The sequence below is a fragment of the Rutidosis leptorrhynchoides genome, chromosome 1 (genome assembly GCF_046630445.1).
Source record: "Rutidosis leptorrhynchoides isolate AG116_Rl617_1_P2 chromosome 1, CSIRO_AGI_Rlap_v1, whole genome shotgun sequence".
Taxonomy (NCBI): domain Eukaryota; kingdom Viridiplantae; phylum Streptophyta; class Magnoliopsida; order Asterales; family Asteraceae; genus Rutidosis; species Rutidosis leptorrhynchoides.
The window spans coordinates 391,838,884-391,859,319 of NC_092333.1; the positions used below are offsets into that span (position 1 = coordinate 391,838,884).

General features: G+C 35.9%; 1 protein-coding gene across 1 annotated transcript; it reads right to left on the bottom strand.

Moving 5' to 3' along the window:
- Positions 1–437: 437 nt before the first annotated feature.
- Positions 438–1,492, bottom strand: LOC139871358 (uncharacterized). Its single transcript, XM_071859078.1, has 2 exons — positions 1,115–1,492; positions 438–925 (listed from the first exon to the last, which is right to left on the bottom strand). The coding sequence occupies exons 1-2, from the start codon at positions 1,380–1,382 to the stop codon at positions 519–521; spliced, it is 675 nt and encodes a 224-aa protein (XP_071715179.1). The 5' UTR covers positions 1,383–1,492; the 3' UTR covers positions 438–518.
- Between the last annotated feature and the right edge of the window lie 18,944 nt (positions 1,493–20,436).

Here is a 20,436-nt window from a genome sequence, read left to right on the forward strand (position 1 = left end):
AACAAAACATGCAACAATAAACAAAATCAACAAGTTGCAGTTTAGGTTTTCATAACTTGCAGTCATATCTACTGTTTCTTTTCATTCTAGCTATTATCCTTGACTAACACAAAGAAGTTATTAACTTCCAACATAACATATGTATGGACAGTAATACTTCATACAACTTCAACTAGAATACCCAATTCTGCACTTCTGTGTATCAGAATCAATCTTGTAGCTTAAGAAAATCTATATAAAATTAAGCAAGTATGTATACAACTAGCCCATCAAATCAAAACAAACAAAAACATCCAATTGGGCAAACTTCAAAAACCAAATCTTTTATCAAAATTTGCAGTACTCTGTAACAGAACCATCTTTATCCTTTGAAAGTTTTATAAAATGAGCAAGTATGTTTTAGGACTACCCTGCAATACCAAAAACAAACAATTGGGTACCTATAAAAATCATATCTTTTTCCATTTCATATCATCATTCAGTAATCATAAGATTCACAATGACAAGAACAACAATAATCAAGAACTAGAAGAAGGAAACACATCTTTAACTGCAGAAGCAGCAGACAAATAATTCAAAGTATTACGCAACGTTTCTTTCTCTCTTTTCAATCTAACCATTGTATCTTCCAATTCCAATAAAGCTTGTTGCTCTCTAGGCGCACCTTCAAACGTACTCCCAACGAAAAACGAAAAAGGCGTAGGAAACAAATTCCTCCTTAAATCCCCTGCTTCCTTTTCAGGTTTCCCATTTAATCGATTCGATAACCTAATTACATCTTTCATATGGTTCTCAACTTCAACTGCTAATCCTTCCATATCATCACCATTTTCATTACTTGAAGGCCTATCCTCTAACCAAACAACCTCAGCAACTAAATACGGTTTCGTTCGCACGATTTTCGTAACGCGAAACCGTTCCTGACCTTTACAAATTATAAAAAACCGATCGTCAACAAGACGTTCGTGTTTCACTACTTCACCTACACAACCTACGTCAGCTGTTCCGGTAGTGGCATCGGTGTAAATAACGCCGAAACGAAGGTCGGTTTGTAATAAAGTGTGCATCATTATTCTATATCTATACTCGAAAATTTGCAAAGGGAGAATTGCACCTGGGAATAAGACCAATGGGAGAGGAAACAGTGGGAGCTCAACGACGTCGTTTGAGTTGTTGTCTTGTTTTTCACCCGAGCAACGGACGGAAGTGATACGGTGACAGTGACGGTAACGGTGACGGTTGATTGGGGTGAAATTGGAAATTAGGGAGAATGAAAAGGTGTGAGTTTGGGTTTTGCAATTAGGGTTTAATAGGAACTGATTAGGGTTCAATTTGTTGGTGAAATGAGGTGGGGAATAAGGGATGATTTGTGGTAGTGCCATTTTTGGGAGTGAAAGAATTAGGGGGAAGACGAAGATAGATGTTTCTCTCTCTAGAAAGTTTTAGAGAGAGAAAAATGTGAGGGTTTTGGTGATTTAGGGACACCATATGATGATATGATGTGGATAAGAGTTTTGATTTTTGTTTATTTTTATTTGTTATAATAATAATAATAATATAGATATGGATAGTCAATTTTGGTGTATACATATAGTCAATTTTGGTACACAAAGTATGTATTTTTATATTGAGATTTTAGGCTATAAATACTCATGAATGCAAGCATTAAACTTGCACCAATTCTCACACTTACAAAGTGTTTCTTTCTTTCTCTCCATTATCATCTTTGTTCTTACACTTCATTATTAGTATTCTAAATCAAGAATCAAACCACTAAAGGTAGTTATAAGCCTACTGAATTATAACATCAAGAATCAAACCACTAAAGGTAGTTATAAGCCTACTGAATTATAACATCAAGAATCAAACCACTAAAGGTAGTTATAAGCCTACTGAATTATAACACGTTATCAGCACGATAATCTTAATACTAAATATGGTTGGCTCTGCCACCAAAATGATATATGGTCGGTTATACCACCAAAATGATATATGGTCGGTTATACCACCAAAATGATATATGGTCGGTTATACCACCAGAATGATATAGGTCGGTTATACCACCTGAAAAAATATATGGTCGACACTGTCGCCAAATTTTCATTTATGTTTACTAATATTTATATTTTTGTTATATAACATTTATTTATGATTGCTTACACATGGTCGACACTGTCACCTACTTATCATTTATGTTATATTAAATTTATGTTTAATGTTTATATACTTATGAATATAAATTGACTCTAATTTATCATGATGTTTGTTTTAATTTTTGATAATAGAAAATGTCGAATCTGGAAAAGCTTAAATTTACTCCTTTAGAATCAACTGGAAACAACTACATGCCATGGGTTATAAAAGTAAAAATGCATCTTAAATCAATGGGCATTCTTGAAACCATAAATGAAAACAACACTTGTTCTGAAAAAGAACAAGCTACGGCATGTTGCTTTATTCATCAACATATTGATGAATGCTTACAAAATAATTATGTGACTGTAGAAGATCCCCATGTTTTATGGGAAGGTCTCAAAAGCAGATTCAATAATCAAAGAGAAATTTTACTTCCAGCTGCAATGGAACAATGGAGAACATTAAGGTTCCAAGACTTTAAGAAAGTAAATGAATACAGCTCAGCTCTGTATAATACATGTTCACAACTTAAATTCTGTGGACATGAAATTAGTGATGCAGACATGATGGAGAAAACTTTCTCCACAATGAATGCTGCAAACATCACAGTGCAAAGAAATTTGAGAATGCTAAAGTTCAAAACATATCCTGAACTTAATTCATATCTCTTAGTTGCAGAGCAAAATGATGAGCTATTAATGAAAAATCAGCAATCCCGTCCTACTGGTACACTTGCAATCCCTGAAGCAAATACTGCAAATAATTATAAACAGGGACAAGGACGCGGGCAAGGTCGTGGTTATAATAACCATCACCATCATCATGCCAAAAGCCATAACTATGGTAGAAACCATCCTTATGGTAATGGTAATGGGCGTGGACGTGGTCGTGGCCGTGGTGGTCAAAGAAATAGTAATCCACGAAAATATAAATATCAACCACAAAACAAGCCCATTAAACAAGATGTTGAAGAAAATTCTTCTAAAAATTCTGAAGAATCTTGCTACAGATGTGGTAGAATGGGCCACTGGGCTAATACTTGCCGAACATCTAAACATCTTGTTAAGATGTATCAGGATTCGCTGAAAGGTAAAGAAAAGGAAGTAAATTTTGTGGATAATATTGATCCAACAGTCACTGAGAAACCATCTGATTTATATGAAGATTTCTTGAATGTTTAAGTTGTGTGTCTTTTGAAAAATAAACGATTTAATATCGTCTGTCTTTGTCATTATGTTTGCTAAATGTTTCAGTACTATCTATTTGCGTTTAAAATATTGTGTAATATTAATGTACTCACTATTTATTTCTTATATATGAAGTTCAATATGAATTTTGCTGGAATACAACATCAATCAAGTGGTGGAGATCTCTGTATAGCAGACAGTGGAACTACACACACTATACTTAAATCCGAGAAATATTTTATTGATCTAAAACCAACGGAAGGAACTATACATACAATATCAGGACCTGCTAACTTGATAAAAGGGATAGGAAAGGCAAATTTCATACTACCAAATGGTACAAAATTTTTAATAAATGATGCCTTATTTTCTCCCAAGTCAAGCAGAAATTTATTGAGTTTCTCCGACATATACCTTAACGGGTATGATTATCAGTCAGTGACAACAGAAAATGAGAAATATTTAAGTATCACTGACAAGAGTCATGTGGTTGAAAAACTGCCAAGACTTAGTTCTGGATTACATTATACACATATAAATGTACCAGAAATACATATGGTAGTTAACGAAAAATATATTGATCCTGGTGTATTAAGTTTATGGCATAACAGATTAGGCCATCCAGGATCAACAATGATGAAAAGGATTATTGAATGTACTCATGGACATCCACTAAAGGATAGAAAAATCCATCATGATACAATGGTTCCATGTACATCTTGCTCTCTTGGAAAATTGATAACTAGACCCTCACCACTTAAGGTTGAGAAAGAATCACCAATGTTTCTTGAAAGAATTCAAGGTGATATATGTGGACCAATTCATCCACCATGTGGACCATTTAGATATTTCATGGTTCTAATAGACGCATCTAGCAGATGGTCTCATGTTTGTCTGTTATCAAGCCGTAATGTGGCATTTGCAAAATTTCTTGCCCAAATTATTAAATTGAGAGCTCATTTTCCTGATTACACCATTAAAAGGGTGAGACTTGATAATGCTGGTGAATTTACATCTCAAGCATTTAATGACTATTGCATGTCTATAGGAATTGTTGTTGAACATTCTGTTGCTCATGTACATACACAAAATGGTTTAGCCGAGTCATTGATTAAACGTTTACAGTTAATCGCTAGACCATTGATAATGAGAACAAAACTCCCTGTATCTATATGGGGTCATGCAATTTTACATGCTGCTGCATTGATTCGCATCAGACCAAGTGCAAGTCATAAATATTCCCCCCTACAACTTGCTTTTGGTCAAGAGCCAAATATTTCCCATCTTAGAACATTTGGTTGTGCAGTGTATGTTCCAATTGCGACACCACAACGTACAAAAATGGGTCCTCAAAGGAGGTTGGGAATATATGTTGGATATGAAACATCTTCAATATTAAGGTATATTGAACCTATGACAGGTGACGTTTTTACAGCACGTTTTGCTGATTGTCATTTTAATGAAACATTGTTCCCTAGATTAGGGGGAGAAATGAAAAATAAAGAAAATGATGTTTCATGGTGTGAACCTCAATTAAAGTATCTTGATCCTCGCACAAAAAAATGCGAGACAGAAGTTCAAAAGATAATGCATATACAAGAACTTGCAAATCAATTGCCTGATGCATTTACAGATACAAAAACGGTGACAAAATCATATATACCAGCAGTAAATACTCCAGCTCGAATTGAAATTCCAAAAGCTGGCAATAACGTCACTCATGAATCTTTGCCACGTCAGAAACGTGGAAGACCAATCGGTTCAAAGGATAAAAATCCTCGAAAAAGAAAATCAGCTGATAATGAAGTAAAAGAAAGTGTTCAAGAAGAACCACAAATCAGTACTCCTACTGCAGAGGAGATTGATGATGTCAATACAGAAATTGCAATCAATTATGCATATTCAAAAATATTATGGAACCGAAATGAAATGAAAAATCTTGATGAGAAATTTTCATTTAATGTTGCATATGACATCATGAATAATGATGATGATCCAGAACCAACATCTATGGTTGAATGTCAAAATAGACATGATTGGGCTCAATGGAAAGAAGCAATACGAGCTGAATTAGAATCACTCAATAAAAGAAAAGTTTTCGGATCCATCATTCTCACTCCTAAAGATGTGAAACCTGTAGGATACAGATGGATTTTTATCCGAAAAAGAAATGAGAAAAATGAAGTTACAAGGTATAAAGCTAGACTTGTAGCTCAAGGTTTTTCTCAAAGACCGGGAATTGATTATGAAGAAACTTATTCCCCTGTTATGGATGCAATTACTTTTAGGTACTTAATCAGCCTGGTAGTTTCTAAAAATTTAGAAATGCATCTCATGGATGTTGTGACTGCTTACCTATATGGATCACTTGATAGTGATATATATATGAAGATACCTGAAGGATTTAAGGTACCAGAAGCATCAAATGCAAAATCCAAAGAAATGTATTCGATTAAATTACAAAGATCTTTATATGGGTTAAAACAATCGGGACGTATGTGGTATAACCGATTAAGTGATTACTTGATAAGTAAAGGGTATACAAATAACCTTACTTGCCCTTGTGTTTTCATTAAGAAAACAACATCCGGATATGTGATCATAGCTGTTTATGTTGATGATCTTAACATCATAGGTACAAATAAAGAGATCCATGAAGCCATTCAACTTCTAAAGAAAGAATTTGAAATGAAAGATCTCGGAAAAACCAAGTATTGCCTTGGTTTACAAATTGAGCATATGCCTAATGGTTTACTTGTACATCAAACAACATATACTGAAAAGATTTTGAAACGTTTCAATATGGACAAGGCAAAACCATTAAGTACTCCTATGGTTGTTAGATCACTCAATGTTGAAGCTGATCCATTTCGTCCATGTGAAGATCAAGAAGACATTCTTGGACCAGAAGTACCATATCTTAGTGCAATTGGAGCTCTTATGTATCTTACAAATTGTACAAGACCTGACATTTCTTTTGCAGTTAATTTGTTGGCAAGGTTCAGCTCTACTCCTACCAAAAGACACTGGAATGGGATCAAACACATATTTCGATACCTTCGAGGAACTACTGATTTAGGATTATTTTATTCTAACGAATCAAAACAAGATTTGGTTGGTTATGCAGATGCAGGTTATTTATCTGATCCACATAAAGCTAAATCTCAAACTGGATATGTATTCCTAAATGGAGGTACTGCAATATCATGGCGTTCTCAAAAACAAACACTTGTTGCTACATCGTCAAATCATGCCGAAGTGATTGCATTACATGAAGCTACTCGAGAATGTTTTTGGTTGAGATCAATGACACAACTCATTACTGATTCTTGTGGACTAGAACGCGATAAAAGTCCAACAACTATCTATGAAGATAATGCAGCTTGCATAGCACAGATGAAAGAAGGGTATATCAAAAGTGACCGAACAAAACACATACCACCTAGATTCTTCTCATACACTCAAAATCTCATTAAGGACAACCAGATTGAAATGAGATATGTGCAATCTAGCAAAAACTCTGCTGATCTTTTCACGAAAGCACTTCCAACTGCTATTTTCAGAACACACGTTCATAACATTGGCATGAGACATGTTCAAAAGATGTAACAGCTGAAGCGATGTCTACTTGAGGGGGAGTCAACTACATGCTGCACTCTTTTTCCCTTAGCTAAAGTTTTTTCCCACTGGGTTTTCTTTAGCAAGGTTTTTAACGAGGCAGTAATTTATAGTTGATCTTCAACAAAATAAAATTGCTATCCAAGGGGGAGTGTTATAATAATAATAATAATATAGATATGGATAGTCAATTTTGGTGTATACATATAGTCAATTTTGGTACACAAAGTATGTATTTTTATATTGAGATTTTAGGCTATAAATACTCATGAATGCAAGCATTAAACTTGCACCAATTCTCACACTTACAAAGTGTTTCTTTCTTTCTCTCCATTATCATCTTTGTTCTTACACTTCATTATTAGTATTCTAAATCAAGAATCAAACCACTAAAGGTAGTTATAAGCCTACTGAATTATAACATCAAGAATCAAACCACTAAAGGTAGTTATAAGCCTACTGAATTATAACATCAAGAATCAAACCACTAAAGGTAGTTATAAGCCTACTGAATTATAACATTATTGACATTTTTTTGGATTTTGGATGTTTGTTTAAGTGGTTAATAATTTCACACGTGGAAATATTGTGGCTTTTGGAGTACATTAGTTTGACTTAAGGAGTGAATAAGATAATGTCTTTGATCTCGTTCTAACTTTGGGTTATTGTTTTTGGTTAAATCTTTACCGGAATCAATATGTTTAGTGAATCTTTGAACATTGTTAAAATTGGGGTGAAATAGTTCAAAGTATGTTTAAAATATCACTCGTTTACTCATCCCATATACGGAGTATGTATTATGTATCAATATGTTTAATGAATTTCTGAAAATTGATAAAATTCAGGTGAAATAGTACAAAAGCTGCTAAATATATCAACTCCGTTACTCATCCCATATATATGTATTATTTTGATTTACAGCTACTCCGTATTGTTTACGTATGTATAAATAATAGATTCAATTTGGTAACGATGAAAAATATGATTCAGGCTATGAACATTCTATTTAATAATCATCCCATATGCCCACATATGTATTAGTTGAACATTAATTTAAGTTAGTGAATGTTTTTATGTTTGGAAGTTTTTATAGTTTTGTTTGTAAATTTAAGGTTTTTAAATTTGGGGTTCATTATTCTTTGAGCAAGATGAAAATCTGATGACGTGAATGAGTTACAGGAAAAAGGGATACTTATAAACTCACAATAAAAAAGGACGGGACGAAATTACCCTCATGTGCCAGAGGATGCTTAATGGACTAAAACTAACAGAAGTTAGTCTCATAGTCATCCGTGTTTTAAAATGATAGTTGAAGGTCAACGAGGTCAGAAAAAAAGATAAAGGTTATTTGTGTTGTTTGAGACAAAGATGAGGGACCAACAGCGCAATTTTGTCTTTAATTTAATAATAAATTATCATAGAAGAGCAAGTACAAAAGATTACTACTAACTTAGTGGCATAAAAAAATAAAAAATAAATGTGTTTCTCAGTCAATAATATGTTTGTTCGCCCGATAATTATTTTTCGAGAGAACTGATAAAATCAAACCTATAACCAAAGGGTTAACATGTGTATTTCTAATTATGAGCTTCATGTTATTTCTATAAAAAAAAAAAAAAACATGTCTAAGTTATTTTTAGCCAAAATTAGAAAGAAAAAAAAATGTCAAAGTACCGAGCATCCCTATTGAATTAAATAGGAAGGTAATTTCTCATTTCAAATATGTAAAATCAGAGTTTTGATCAAATCAAACATTGCAATATACTAGTTCTTCAAATTTGTTATAATACGTTTATAATAGTTCTATTAACCGAGTCAACAGGTGGCGTCGATTTATTGGCAAATTAACTGCTGCTTAGGGCCGAAATTGAATTTCAAACAGGTTTTAAAACCATGGAAATTTGATTTTATCATTTTTATTGCGTCTCACACTTTTTTAAACCTACTTATTGGCCAGAGGTCCATTTGAAAGCAATCTCTCTATCCATAGAACATTAAGTGGGAGGACAATCTCTACCCTTGAGGTGTTTCATTCTGGGTGAAAAAAAATAACATTCTCTTTGTTCTAGAATAGGAGAATGATTATCTACATCATACCTCTCATATACTTCACTTTTGTGAGATTAAGTTTTGTTGTTGTTTTGTTGTTCATTACATATGGTTTAAGAATTTAAAAAACTTCATGGTATTATGTGTGCCTACTTTTGGTGAACCATCACTTATGTTTCATGTTCAACCTCAACCACTAACGTCAGAAACACATAAATATTGAGCGTAAAATTGTAAAAGAAAAATAACATAAAATAAAAATAAAATTATCATTAGACTGACATTTTAACCTGCAGGCTTGCCTGAGTGGTCATCGAGTTACCCAATGAAACACACCACCCGAGTTCAATTCATGACTATGCTAAATTGTTTCAAAAGATAGTGTGACTATAAAGTGCGCATAATGCGCAATTCACCCGGTACCAGGTCTCTAGCTCGGGGGCTTGATTACTCGAGGTTTTACCTTCTATTGAGAGCCAATGTGCTCGTTCATACGAGAGTTTACTCGCTTATAAAAAAGAAAGTACATAAGACTGACATTTTTCACCACTTGGTCGCACTGAATATTTTGATCACTTTAGTAACTACCTATAGTTTAATGGGGCTTGTGACACCACAACAAAGCCCAGTTGTCTACATCCCAGCAGCCCTTTCAGGTTAAAAGTTTGACGCCACTAGAAACCCAGCAACTGCTACCTTAGAAGCCCAAGTAGGTGATCTCATACAGAATCACTGGCCCAAAAGCTTATAGCCCAACATCTTGTTTTTAGTATCCTAGTCGTCCATTTTGTCACCACGTGGACATGCTCAAGTTTCTTCTAGGGGTAAACTTGATTTTCCTATTTTGTTGGAATGATAAGCTGATGAGAATCCTTATCACCAAGTCTAATCATTCAATTTGGCTTGGTTGAAAATGAAGTAAGTTTGAAACCAAAACTTCGTTTGTTTTTTATTTCTTTAACTTTTGTCATTTATTTCTTTAAATTTAACACACAGTATTTTTTTTCCGTCAAAAATAACGAAAGCTTTATAAACGGACCTTCATTGAATAATGAACATCCTAAACCGATAAAAATCTCATAAAAACCCAACGAACTCGAAACAAGTAAACGTCACAACTTAACGATATCTCTAGCCGAGCCTAATCGCCCCTAAAACACTATGACACAAATAACTTAATCACTACATATAACAAAATGACTACGAACCCGTAGGTTCGACCCTAGCCCAAAACCAATCAATGAAAAAAGAAATAATCCACCAGATCGTACAAAGGGAAAAGCGTACAAGAAACCAACTTAAGAGGAACGTTGTAACACCGGTCATTTTTTCTATATAACACAGCGGAAGACTTAATTAATAAAATCAAAACATTAATTACATCTTCACATAAATCCACGTAATTAAGTTTATAAAAAACACCACGGTGTTACTTATTACAAAATGTTTATTACAAGAGTTCACATCAGAGTTTGTAAGGTCAAACATGTCTTCAACATCACAACTCGATCCCAACAGCAGTACGTAAACCTGCAATGGAGGATTGTGGCGGTTAACGCACCGCTAAGTGAATGGAATCTATCTAACAGACTAAGCTTAAACATCAATCATACATCGGTCAGCAATCATGCCTACAACAAACAAGCATACAGACAAAGAAAATACGAGGATCGACGGTTTGTACGGGCACACGACTCGTAGCTGATCAGGCTACAGTCTACCGATAGTCTTTTCTGCTGAATTAATGCACAAATAGCAGATGGAGACCCAACCTCCATAGGCCCGGTTGACCTCATTCAGACTCCCACAGGCCCGGTTACGAGTCCCAAGCCTCCACAGGCCCGGTTGGTGTCACACATAGTGCACATATACAACATAAAATTCACATAGCATGCAGTTATCTAACTAGCATGGAAATTACCACACTACACAGGGTAATCAGAGTAATCCATAGTAGCATGACTTGAAACTTAAACTATATCCGAAGATAGACCCACTCATCAATTACCAGTAACTGACGGGTTTTAACCGAAAAATCACTATTTGTGATGTTTCTAGCAATTTGCTTAATCACGAAGCACATGCAACATATATAGATTACTTATCAAGCAATAAACAACAAAATCACATGATTCAAGCTACTTTATACCAAAAACCCATTTACACACAAACACCAAATTACACAAAGAATTAAAGCAAGATTCAAGCATACTAACCTGGTTTGATGATCACTTAGATGCTGGAAACCACTCTCTAAAGGTTCTTGATCCAATTACACACTTGGAATCAATTAGGGTTTTGAGGTGATACAAACAAGGTATGAGTTTATTTGGGAGAGTTCTAGAAATTAACTCAAGAAGCAGATTCATCCATACTTATTTGTGTATAAACCCATACCCCATAACACACGAGTATTTACCACTTATCTGATATCATACGTAGTTCGTTAGGCAGCCCTAACGGAGTCCAATTTAAACAAACGAACCTATTATTTGACCCTTGTCACAAACTGGTCTTAACTACAAACTCAATTACAAATAAACATATTATTAAAATAAAAGCATATAATAATGCACACATAAACCTAAGGGCAATAGTCATCTTACTTCTAGCCCAGGTTTCTGTTTGTTACAGACATAACTGTTTCTCTCATCCGGACGGTTTTTGATTTCGTCTATCTTATCGATATGGAATCCTTTGCTTCTCCGAGACTTGAAATTGTGCGTAATAACGTCGGAAGAAGAACTACTACCAATTCGGGTCCCGTGAATGTACGGAGGAAAAAAACCTTGATCCGCTAAACCTTGATATAACACCCCGCCAGAACACACTAACAGAATGTTAACTCAGGTCCTAGTTCTTGGCTTGACTTCTAAATAACAGCAATGCACTACAGCGGAAGCAATTAATACCTTAGATAAAACATACAAAACGGGTCAACATAAAGTTGAGTGAATCTACAGGTTTAAGTAAATAACGCATCGTATGTTTCATAAAACATTTTCCATAAATCGTTTATCGAAAATCAGTTATCAAAATCATTTATCAATAATTGGTATCCAAAAATCAGTATTCAGAAATCAGTAAACATTTATCAGTATAAAATCACCAAGGTTTAAAGTCAAATGTTTGCATACAGCAAATGTCAAGTGTTAAACTGTTTGTAATCAGCGATGTCAAGTTTCAACTGTGTGTGACATCAAAAAAGTTTGTTTCAAATGTTTGTAGACATTACCATGTCTAGTTTTAAGTTTGTAAACACCAAGTTTAAGTAACATAAAGCATAATCTAAAAAACAGTATTCAGAAAAATAATTATTTGTTTTTAGACAACGAGATTTCATAACGTACAACCCAAGTGTTGTAGAAAGTACATACATCCATGAGCACTTGAATACTAGCTAATGACTTGCGTATAGTTTATAACTACACTTATCCTTTACCCCGTATATCGTATACACTTATTCGATTGTACTTATAGTCAAAGTAAATGCACCACATTTATAGTAATCTGAGGTTTATCTAACCGAACGGATTCGTCCATCTAATTTGTGCTTACCCAAAGGTAATTAAAGTATTCAAGCTAGGGGCTTTGTGAACATTAACTCAACATGTATAATAGTACTCGTGTCAACGTAAAACAGTTTAAACCAGCATGTTATGAAGAGATCTCAAGGTAGACGTCGACCTCCTCAAGGTAGATCTCAAGTCAAGCTGCAGGCCATCTATGAAGAGATCGGGCACGTGGATTCACAAATTAAGGTTCGGACAGCTGGTTTTGGAACTTAGATTCGAAAGGAAAATTTACAACAATGAGATTAGCTAAGTTTATTGATGAAGCGTCAAATTCACAAGTGGTCAACACATCAGAAACAATGAGAAAACGACTTGTCCCTTTGAAACTTGGAATCTTTATTTGGAGAGAAAATTTAAAGAGACTTTAAGTTTTGACCGAGTTGGATAAGAGGGGGACCAATTTGAATTCGATTCATTGTCCCATATGTGATGATGGGAAGGAGTCTATCGAACATTCCTTGATTTTATGCAAGCAAGCATTCAACATATGGAAAAAGTCTACAAATGGTGGGGATTCAGGAACGTCAACAATATTCTCTTGAAAGACATGTTAATTGGGAAAAACAATTCCATCAAGACGGGTTGGGGGCTTCTTTATGGCAAGCGATCGAGTGGACGGTTGGATATTGATGTGTGAAATCTAGTATATAATTTATCTCTGAAAAATGCCGGTTTAAAGATTACTACACACTAACGGGCAGTGTACCCGATTGTGCAATAGTATAAAGTTGGTAATTCCAAAATCGTTCCAAAGACAGTTGCAGCCAATGAAAATAAACTAAGTTAATCTATGAAATTTGAAAGTACGAGATAATTTGTTTTGTGGCTATTTAACGATTAGCCAAATCAAGGATAGATTAAAAGTAAAAGGCAATATTTTTGTGTTTTTAAGTTTATAGAAAATAAATGCAGACTCAACGAAAAGTAAAGATATTTGAATTCAATAGATAAAAGAATGTTCGCCTAGATCTCCTATTCGTAGTGTCGGATGATTTGTTATTAAGCACTAGTTATATTTATCAATACATGCAACTACAGAGTCGGTCTACCCAGAGTTCTCTTTTAGCAGACACGTCAAACTAGGATTTATTAGCTTAGGGTTCCCTTTCACTAAAGACCTCTTTCGTTTGTGACTTAGTAATTAACTAATTATAAGATTAAAATTCAATTGGTTACGCGTTCGCTCCATACAATTCACCCCTATTTTGTTCAATCTATGTTACCCGGTTTACCCCCTTGGTCCAGTAAGCACCCAATTGGTTAAGACAAATCAATTGGAAATTAGTTCACTAAATTGAAACAGGGTTCCCTTTGTTCAAACAAGATCACTAATCAAGCCTAGTAACAATAATCAAATCCCATAAGAATGGTTCTTAATCAAAACTCAAAATTAACATGCATTAATCAAATTAAACATTAAAGTATCATCCAAACACGAATATTCAATCTAGACAAACATTAAAGTGTTTAGCCAACAATTATGGCTAAAACCAAAATCACAAATAAACAATTAAGAGTATTCATTATGATGATAAGAATTAAACCTAATGAAAATTGTGTTCTTGAATGATAAACGGATCGAGACGCGTTTTCGGAATGATTGAGGTGTTAGAATAATCTTGTGATTCCCAAAAAATCACCCTTTTTCGTCAAAAAGCTGCTGGAATTCATCTGGATGCAATAATGAATAACTAGGGTAAAAATTCGGGCTTTAAATAGGTAAATTCTGAACCCGGCTGAAGATGGAGCGGCGCTCCATATATGGAGCGGCGCTCAATATGCCTAACACCTGATCTGTGGACTTCCAAAACCCCTCGAACTGATTTTTATGCCTACTGGAGCGGCGCTCCACATTTCTGAGCGGCGCTCCAGGCCCCTTTTTGCTGAATCCGGACTGAAAACTCAATAAATTCATCCAAACTCGAATCGAACCAATCTCTTTCACTCATTTCCATAGAAAATCACTAAAACCATCAAATAACTTCAAATTTCATCTTCTTGGTCTTAGAACTCGAACTTTCATAACACTTATCGAAATAACACCAAATCGTATCCAAAAGGACCAAAATGTGCCCGATATCGCTAAGGAAAACGTGTATTAAATATGTGATATCAAACAACCCCACACTAGAGTTTTGCTTGTCCTCAAGCAATTGAACTCGATAATAATCTTCTACCATATGATAACTTCTTCAAACATGTATGTAGAACCAAACAAACAACCAACAAAGCATCATCTAGCATGGGCACGATTTGGAGTAAATACCAACCAAACCTCCCACTTGCATTCCCCTGAAATTAACTTTCCAATCCTCAAGCAATTAAATATGAACAAAGTAGCTAAATATAGTCTTGAATAGCGTACCAAAGAAAATAAGGCAAAGAATCTCGAACCATAATGTAAGTCTTCAAAGGAACCGGGAATCAAGTGAGAGCCAAACACCAAAGATATGACAATCGAACACATGTGCCAAAAAGAACGCACGTGCTACCCCACAATTGGTCAAGCCAATGCCTCCCACAGTACCTAACATCGTGAGATGTCAGTAAGAAAATAGTGTGCTTAGGAGGATACACATTACGTCCATATATCATCGATAATCATGAGGTAATCATCTAATCCGTTAAGTCAATCATAAAGTTTGAAGTTCATCAGGCTTAAAAGCTGATATCTTATCTTTCTGGAGGTTATCCAACTGGGGATCTGATCAATCACAGATTTGTGTATCATGGTGCGCTCCCCATTTGACGAGACAGATCTCCCTCATCGAGATAAGTCTGACTACCAGTTTTCCTGTTTGATGTTGAGGCCTGGTAGATTTCCAGTCGATGTTAGCAATGACTTTTCAAGACTTTTCGTCACCCTACAACTGGTCTGTACTACGACTTCTGAGATAAATCAGCAAGTGTGTCGATTTAGAGACTTTACTCCTAGGGTTATACAAAGTGGTCGGGTGCAACATTTTCCTTGTTAGGAGAAACAATGAGGGTCGCCCTATTAAAGTTTTTGATCTAGCGCATGACTCGGTTTTGACCACACGATACAGTCACCATTCATACGGTTGACACCCGCCTTGGTGCAAGTGACCTACGATTGAATTCTTAAAGAATTTGTAGGATTTCACATTCATTGGTAATGAACGTGGGTAGAATTAATTCCAAGTTGCCTACTTTCCACATGACAAGCTTTTCTGCTTGTTTTAAGAAAGATAGGAAGTAGATACTACCCTTCCGATAAATCCCAAAAACCTTTGGGTGCCATAGCTTTTGGCTGTGGGTTGTGTTGTCTAAGCAAACACAAGCACGTAGCTATTGTTCCTAAAAAGGACAACACTGGTGAAGCTCAAGGCTCCTCTTCCCACAGTATCACACCTTTAGATGATGTAATAATAAAATGGTATAGTTTTGGAAGTCTGCTATACCAAGTAACCAAAATTTTTTGATCTGGCACGTGATTCGGTCACAATCACGCTATGCAATCACCGCTCTCTCACGGTTTTACACCCGTTTTGGTACAGGTGTCCTACTATTGAGTTCCCCGAACTCGTAGGATTTCATGTCCAAGAAAATGAACATGTGGAACAATTTTGGCTTCTTTGAAATCACGAAATATTCCATAAAATACCAAGCCAAATCAAAACCAATTTTCATAACAAATGGTTTTGGACGAATTTTCAATTGTTTTTCTACTTTTTTTTTCTTTTTAAACTAACTTTTCTATTTTTTTTATTTTTCCCCTAATTTTTCAATTTTTTTTACGACCAAAACTCCTGAAACGTCAAGTCATTTTAGATTAAAACTACTATTATGATGATTCCATTAACAACCAACCCGAGAGATTTTACATCCCTCACCCCACACTTGAGATCAAGTAATGTCCCCATCACTTGAGATCAAAAATAGATTAAAATCGAAAGGGTTATGTGAGAAAGAAAATATAAAAACTTATCAAGCTTAACCACTGATCGCGGAATGCCAGTGACAGATGGCGTTGAACTGACGGCCAACATAAGAACATCGTCCATTCCCGATCATCACACCAATATCATCAATCATGTAGTTTTGCTGAACTTAATGCCAGACTTGAAAAATCGTTTCACCAACAAACCTAAGAAAAGAAAAACAAACGAACTACATAAACAGGACAAGGTGGCACCACCCGATGCCTAAACGCCTTGCCCCCAAAATAAGTTTTCAAAGTACATAAGTAGAATACATAATTATCCAAATACAGACCAATGGAAAGGAAATAGTTTTAAACAATTTACAACAAAAACATGCGCAACGACCCATCATTCCCTCGGCAACAAATCTCGGAAGGGGTCCCAATCCACACCATTTTTGTCCTGGAAATCCTGATACGGGTCATACGACGGATCTGGCCTCGGGGGAGTAATGGCTGTATAATCAGGAATGGTAGTCCGCGTCGGAATGTAAGCTTCCTGAATCTAACGCATCTCTCTCTGAATTTGACTCTGATACATCTCCCACTGATTGTGAGCCCGAATTCGCCTCACATCATACTCGACCCTATCAACTCGCTCACCCAAATGACCAACCTCCATTCCGAACTGCCCCAACGCTGTGTTAATTGCACCATAACTATTCTGGTGCCAAACCCTCATATCCTCATTATGTCTGCGTTGCTCCTCCAACATCCTCTGATTATGCTCAACCTGAGCATTATAAGCTGACCGACTATCCCGATACTCCAAATGCATCCCATCTACACTGTTAACTAGAGAATCCCAACTCTCTTCACTAAGTGCCCACGTACCCGGTACGTTTGCACTCGAACTACCTGCTTCATAAGTGAATCGAACAACACCACGCCCGAGACCACGTCCAGCACCATCACCCGGTTGTTGTTGTTCATCCTCCCACAAAACCCAACCTGTTGGACCTCTTCTGATAAATTCGGCTTTCGAGAAAAATAGAATATTAGTGGGCATCGCCTCAACCCCCAACATATTAAACCTATTGGTCGGGACTGAAAATGCCCTAGCAAACCTAGTCACCAAATGCCCACCTAACAACGGGCGTTTCGTGCGTTTATCCGTTCCAATCTCTTGTAACCACACACCTAGCATACAAGGGACATCAATTCTCTCTCTCAATTTAATCTGCTATAGAATCCAAAGATCCCTTCGCTGAACCTTATTTGCATTTCCTCTAGCCATGAACATATGAGCAATCATCTTGAAAATCATTCAGTCCTCCAGAAGTCGAAACATTGACTGAACACTTCTACTTGAACTAAAAGCACCCACGTTATCTTTCGCCACAGTTGGCCAATAATCACTCTTACTAAAGACTTCTTGTCCAAACACCTTACACTGTATCAAGAACCACTTTAAATCATTGTCATTTAACTCGGGATACAAATCCAACGCCCGAGCTTACCCGATCTTACTCATGCTACGCTCTAACCCGCCTAACCGAAATGTTAAGAAATTCTCCTCGGTCGGAGAGGCTCGCGGTCGATAACTAACCGTCGAAAAGAACTCTATAGTTAACTGCTCAAAAATATCTTCACGAATTTCAAATAACCTTTCGTATGGTCTTAACTCTTGACCCGCATATGTTACCCACGCAATGTTCTAACAATATTATTACCCAACACTGTAAGTTACGTCCAATCCAAATAATATGTTCGTTCGATCGGACGGGTGCTAACTATTGAAAAACATTCTTCCAAGTCCTCATCATTAGCGATTTGAGACAACCAAAGTTCCTGGTTGTTTGGTGGTTGTCGTGGTTGTTCCGGGTTTCCTCTCGATCTCTACACACATGAAACAAATAAAGAAAACAAAACACTAAACTCAAAAGTTAGTGTTAATCAAAATAATAAGCACCAAATAACCATCATAACCAAAACATGTTGCATGTTAATCCACCTTAAAGACAATCACCAAGTTAACCAAGTAACACATGTAAAACATGCCAAAACCTCAAAACTAACGCATATCGCATTATCTCTTGAAACATAGCACATAACAACCACACTCTCATAACAACACAACCAAAACATGACAAACATGATTACACATAACTCTTTTAACTTCCACAAATCTAATAAAGTTCATCATGTTTGCTAACTTTTACCAATTCAAATTACCACTAACAAAATACTCATCACATCACAAAACACATGTTATGTTCCCTCTAGCATGGCATCATAAATAAATAAACCAAATATAGCACAAGTAATTCAAACCAATATGACCCGCCCATATGAACACAACCCCACACTAGCTCAAAAACATATCAACAATTCAAGAACAAGAACAATTTCAAGCAAGTACTCTTCTATCACTTACAAATTCGGATTCTCAAACACACAAGCCCCAGGTTCAAATATAACTTCTAAAAACACAAAATTAATCATGAATTCAAAGCATACAATCATAATCTAATAAAACCCATCACTAATTAGAACATAAAAATCCCAATTAAACAAACCCCACACTAATTCATCATGTAAATCAAAGATTAAGCATGTAATTACACCTAATTAGATGAAATAATCAAGATAGAAAACAAATTCGGACCTTAGTGGGAGCCATTCTTGCAAGATATGGAATTAATTTGAACAAGAAATTGAAGTTAAGGAATTTAGAGTTTTTAGATTTAAGGGTTTGTAGGTGTAGAAAGTTAGATAGAATAGATGGAATAAGAGGTGTGAGTGTAAAAAGGCCATTAAATCCGTCCCCTCTATGTGTGGTTGGGAAAATTGGGTTTCTTTTTTTTATTAAAAAAACATCCCAGCCCGTCAGTCATTCGGAGCGGCGCTCCAGGTAGTCGCGCGGCGCTCCAAAACAGCGCGCGGCGCTCCATTTAACTAAAATTTTATGTCGAGCGTTTTGAAACATCTGAAACACCAGATACGCACCTACTGAGCGGTGCTCAAGGGTATGGAGCGGCGCTCCAAGTACTGTTCACCCAGAAATTCAAATTTTTAAGCAATTTTAACCCAATTCCTCAACCTAAAAACTAACAAACAACCAAAACAAAAATCCGAGCACGATCACATTGCACATATCATCTAACAAGCACAAAAAGACACAAACTCTACAACAATGTGAAGTTTATTACCGAGTCATTCACAAGACTTGTCCCCAACTTCAAGTGATGTTAGGATCGGGTTCAACGTGAACCCGACATCAATCTCCAACGGACCATCGAAATATTTCTACACTCGATGTCCGTTAACTTTAAATGTAGTACCACTCCCATTTTTCAACGCAATTGTACCGTACGGGTACACCTTAACAACCTCAAATGGCCCCGTCCACCAGGACTTAAGTTTTCCCGCTAAAAGATTCAATCTAGAGTTAAACAAAAGCACTCGATCGCCCTCATTAAACTCTTTCGGACCCTTTAACCTTCTATCATGCCATTGCTTGGTTTTCTCCTTATAAATCAACGAATTTTCATACGCATCAAGGCGTAATTCACCAAGCTCATTCAATTGCCCCGCCCTTAGGCGTCCAGCTTCCTTCAAATTCAAATTGCACTTTTTAAGTGCCCACATCGCCTTATGCTCAATCTCTAACGGGAGATGGCACGCTTTTCCATAAACTAACCGATAAGGAGTGGTACCAATTGGTGTTTTGTAGGTGTTTATAAACGCCCACAAATCTTCATCGAGCTTATTTGCCCACTCCTTCGAATTTGACCCCACAGTTTTCTCAAGAATTCTTTTAAGAGCTCGATTGGTATTTTCAACTTGTCCGCTCGTTTGGGGATGGTATGAAGTAGAAACTTTATGGAGAACTCCATATCATTTTAATACCTTCTCCATTTGGGCGTTACAAAAATGAGTACCCCTATCGCTAATTAAAGCTTTAGGAGTTTCAAATCAAGAGAAT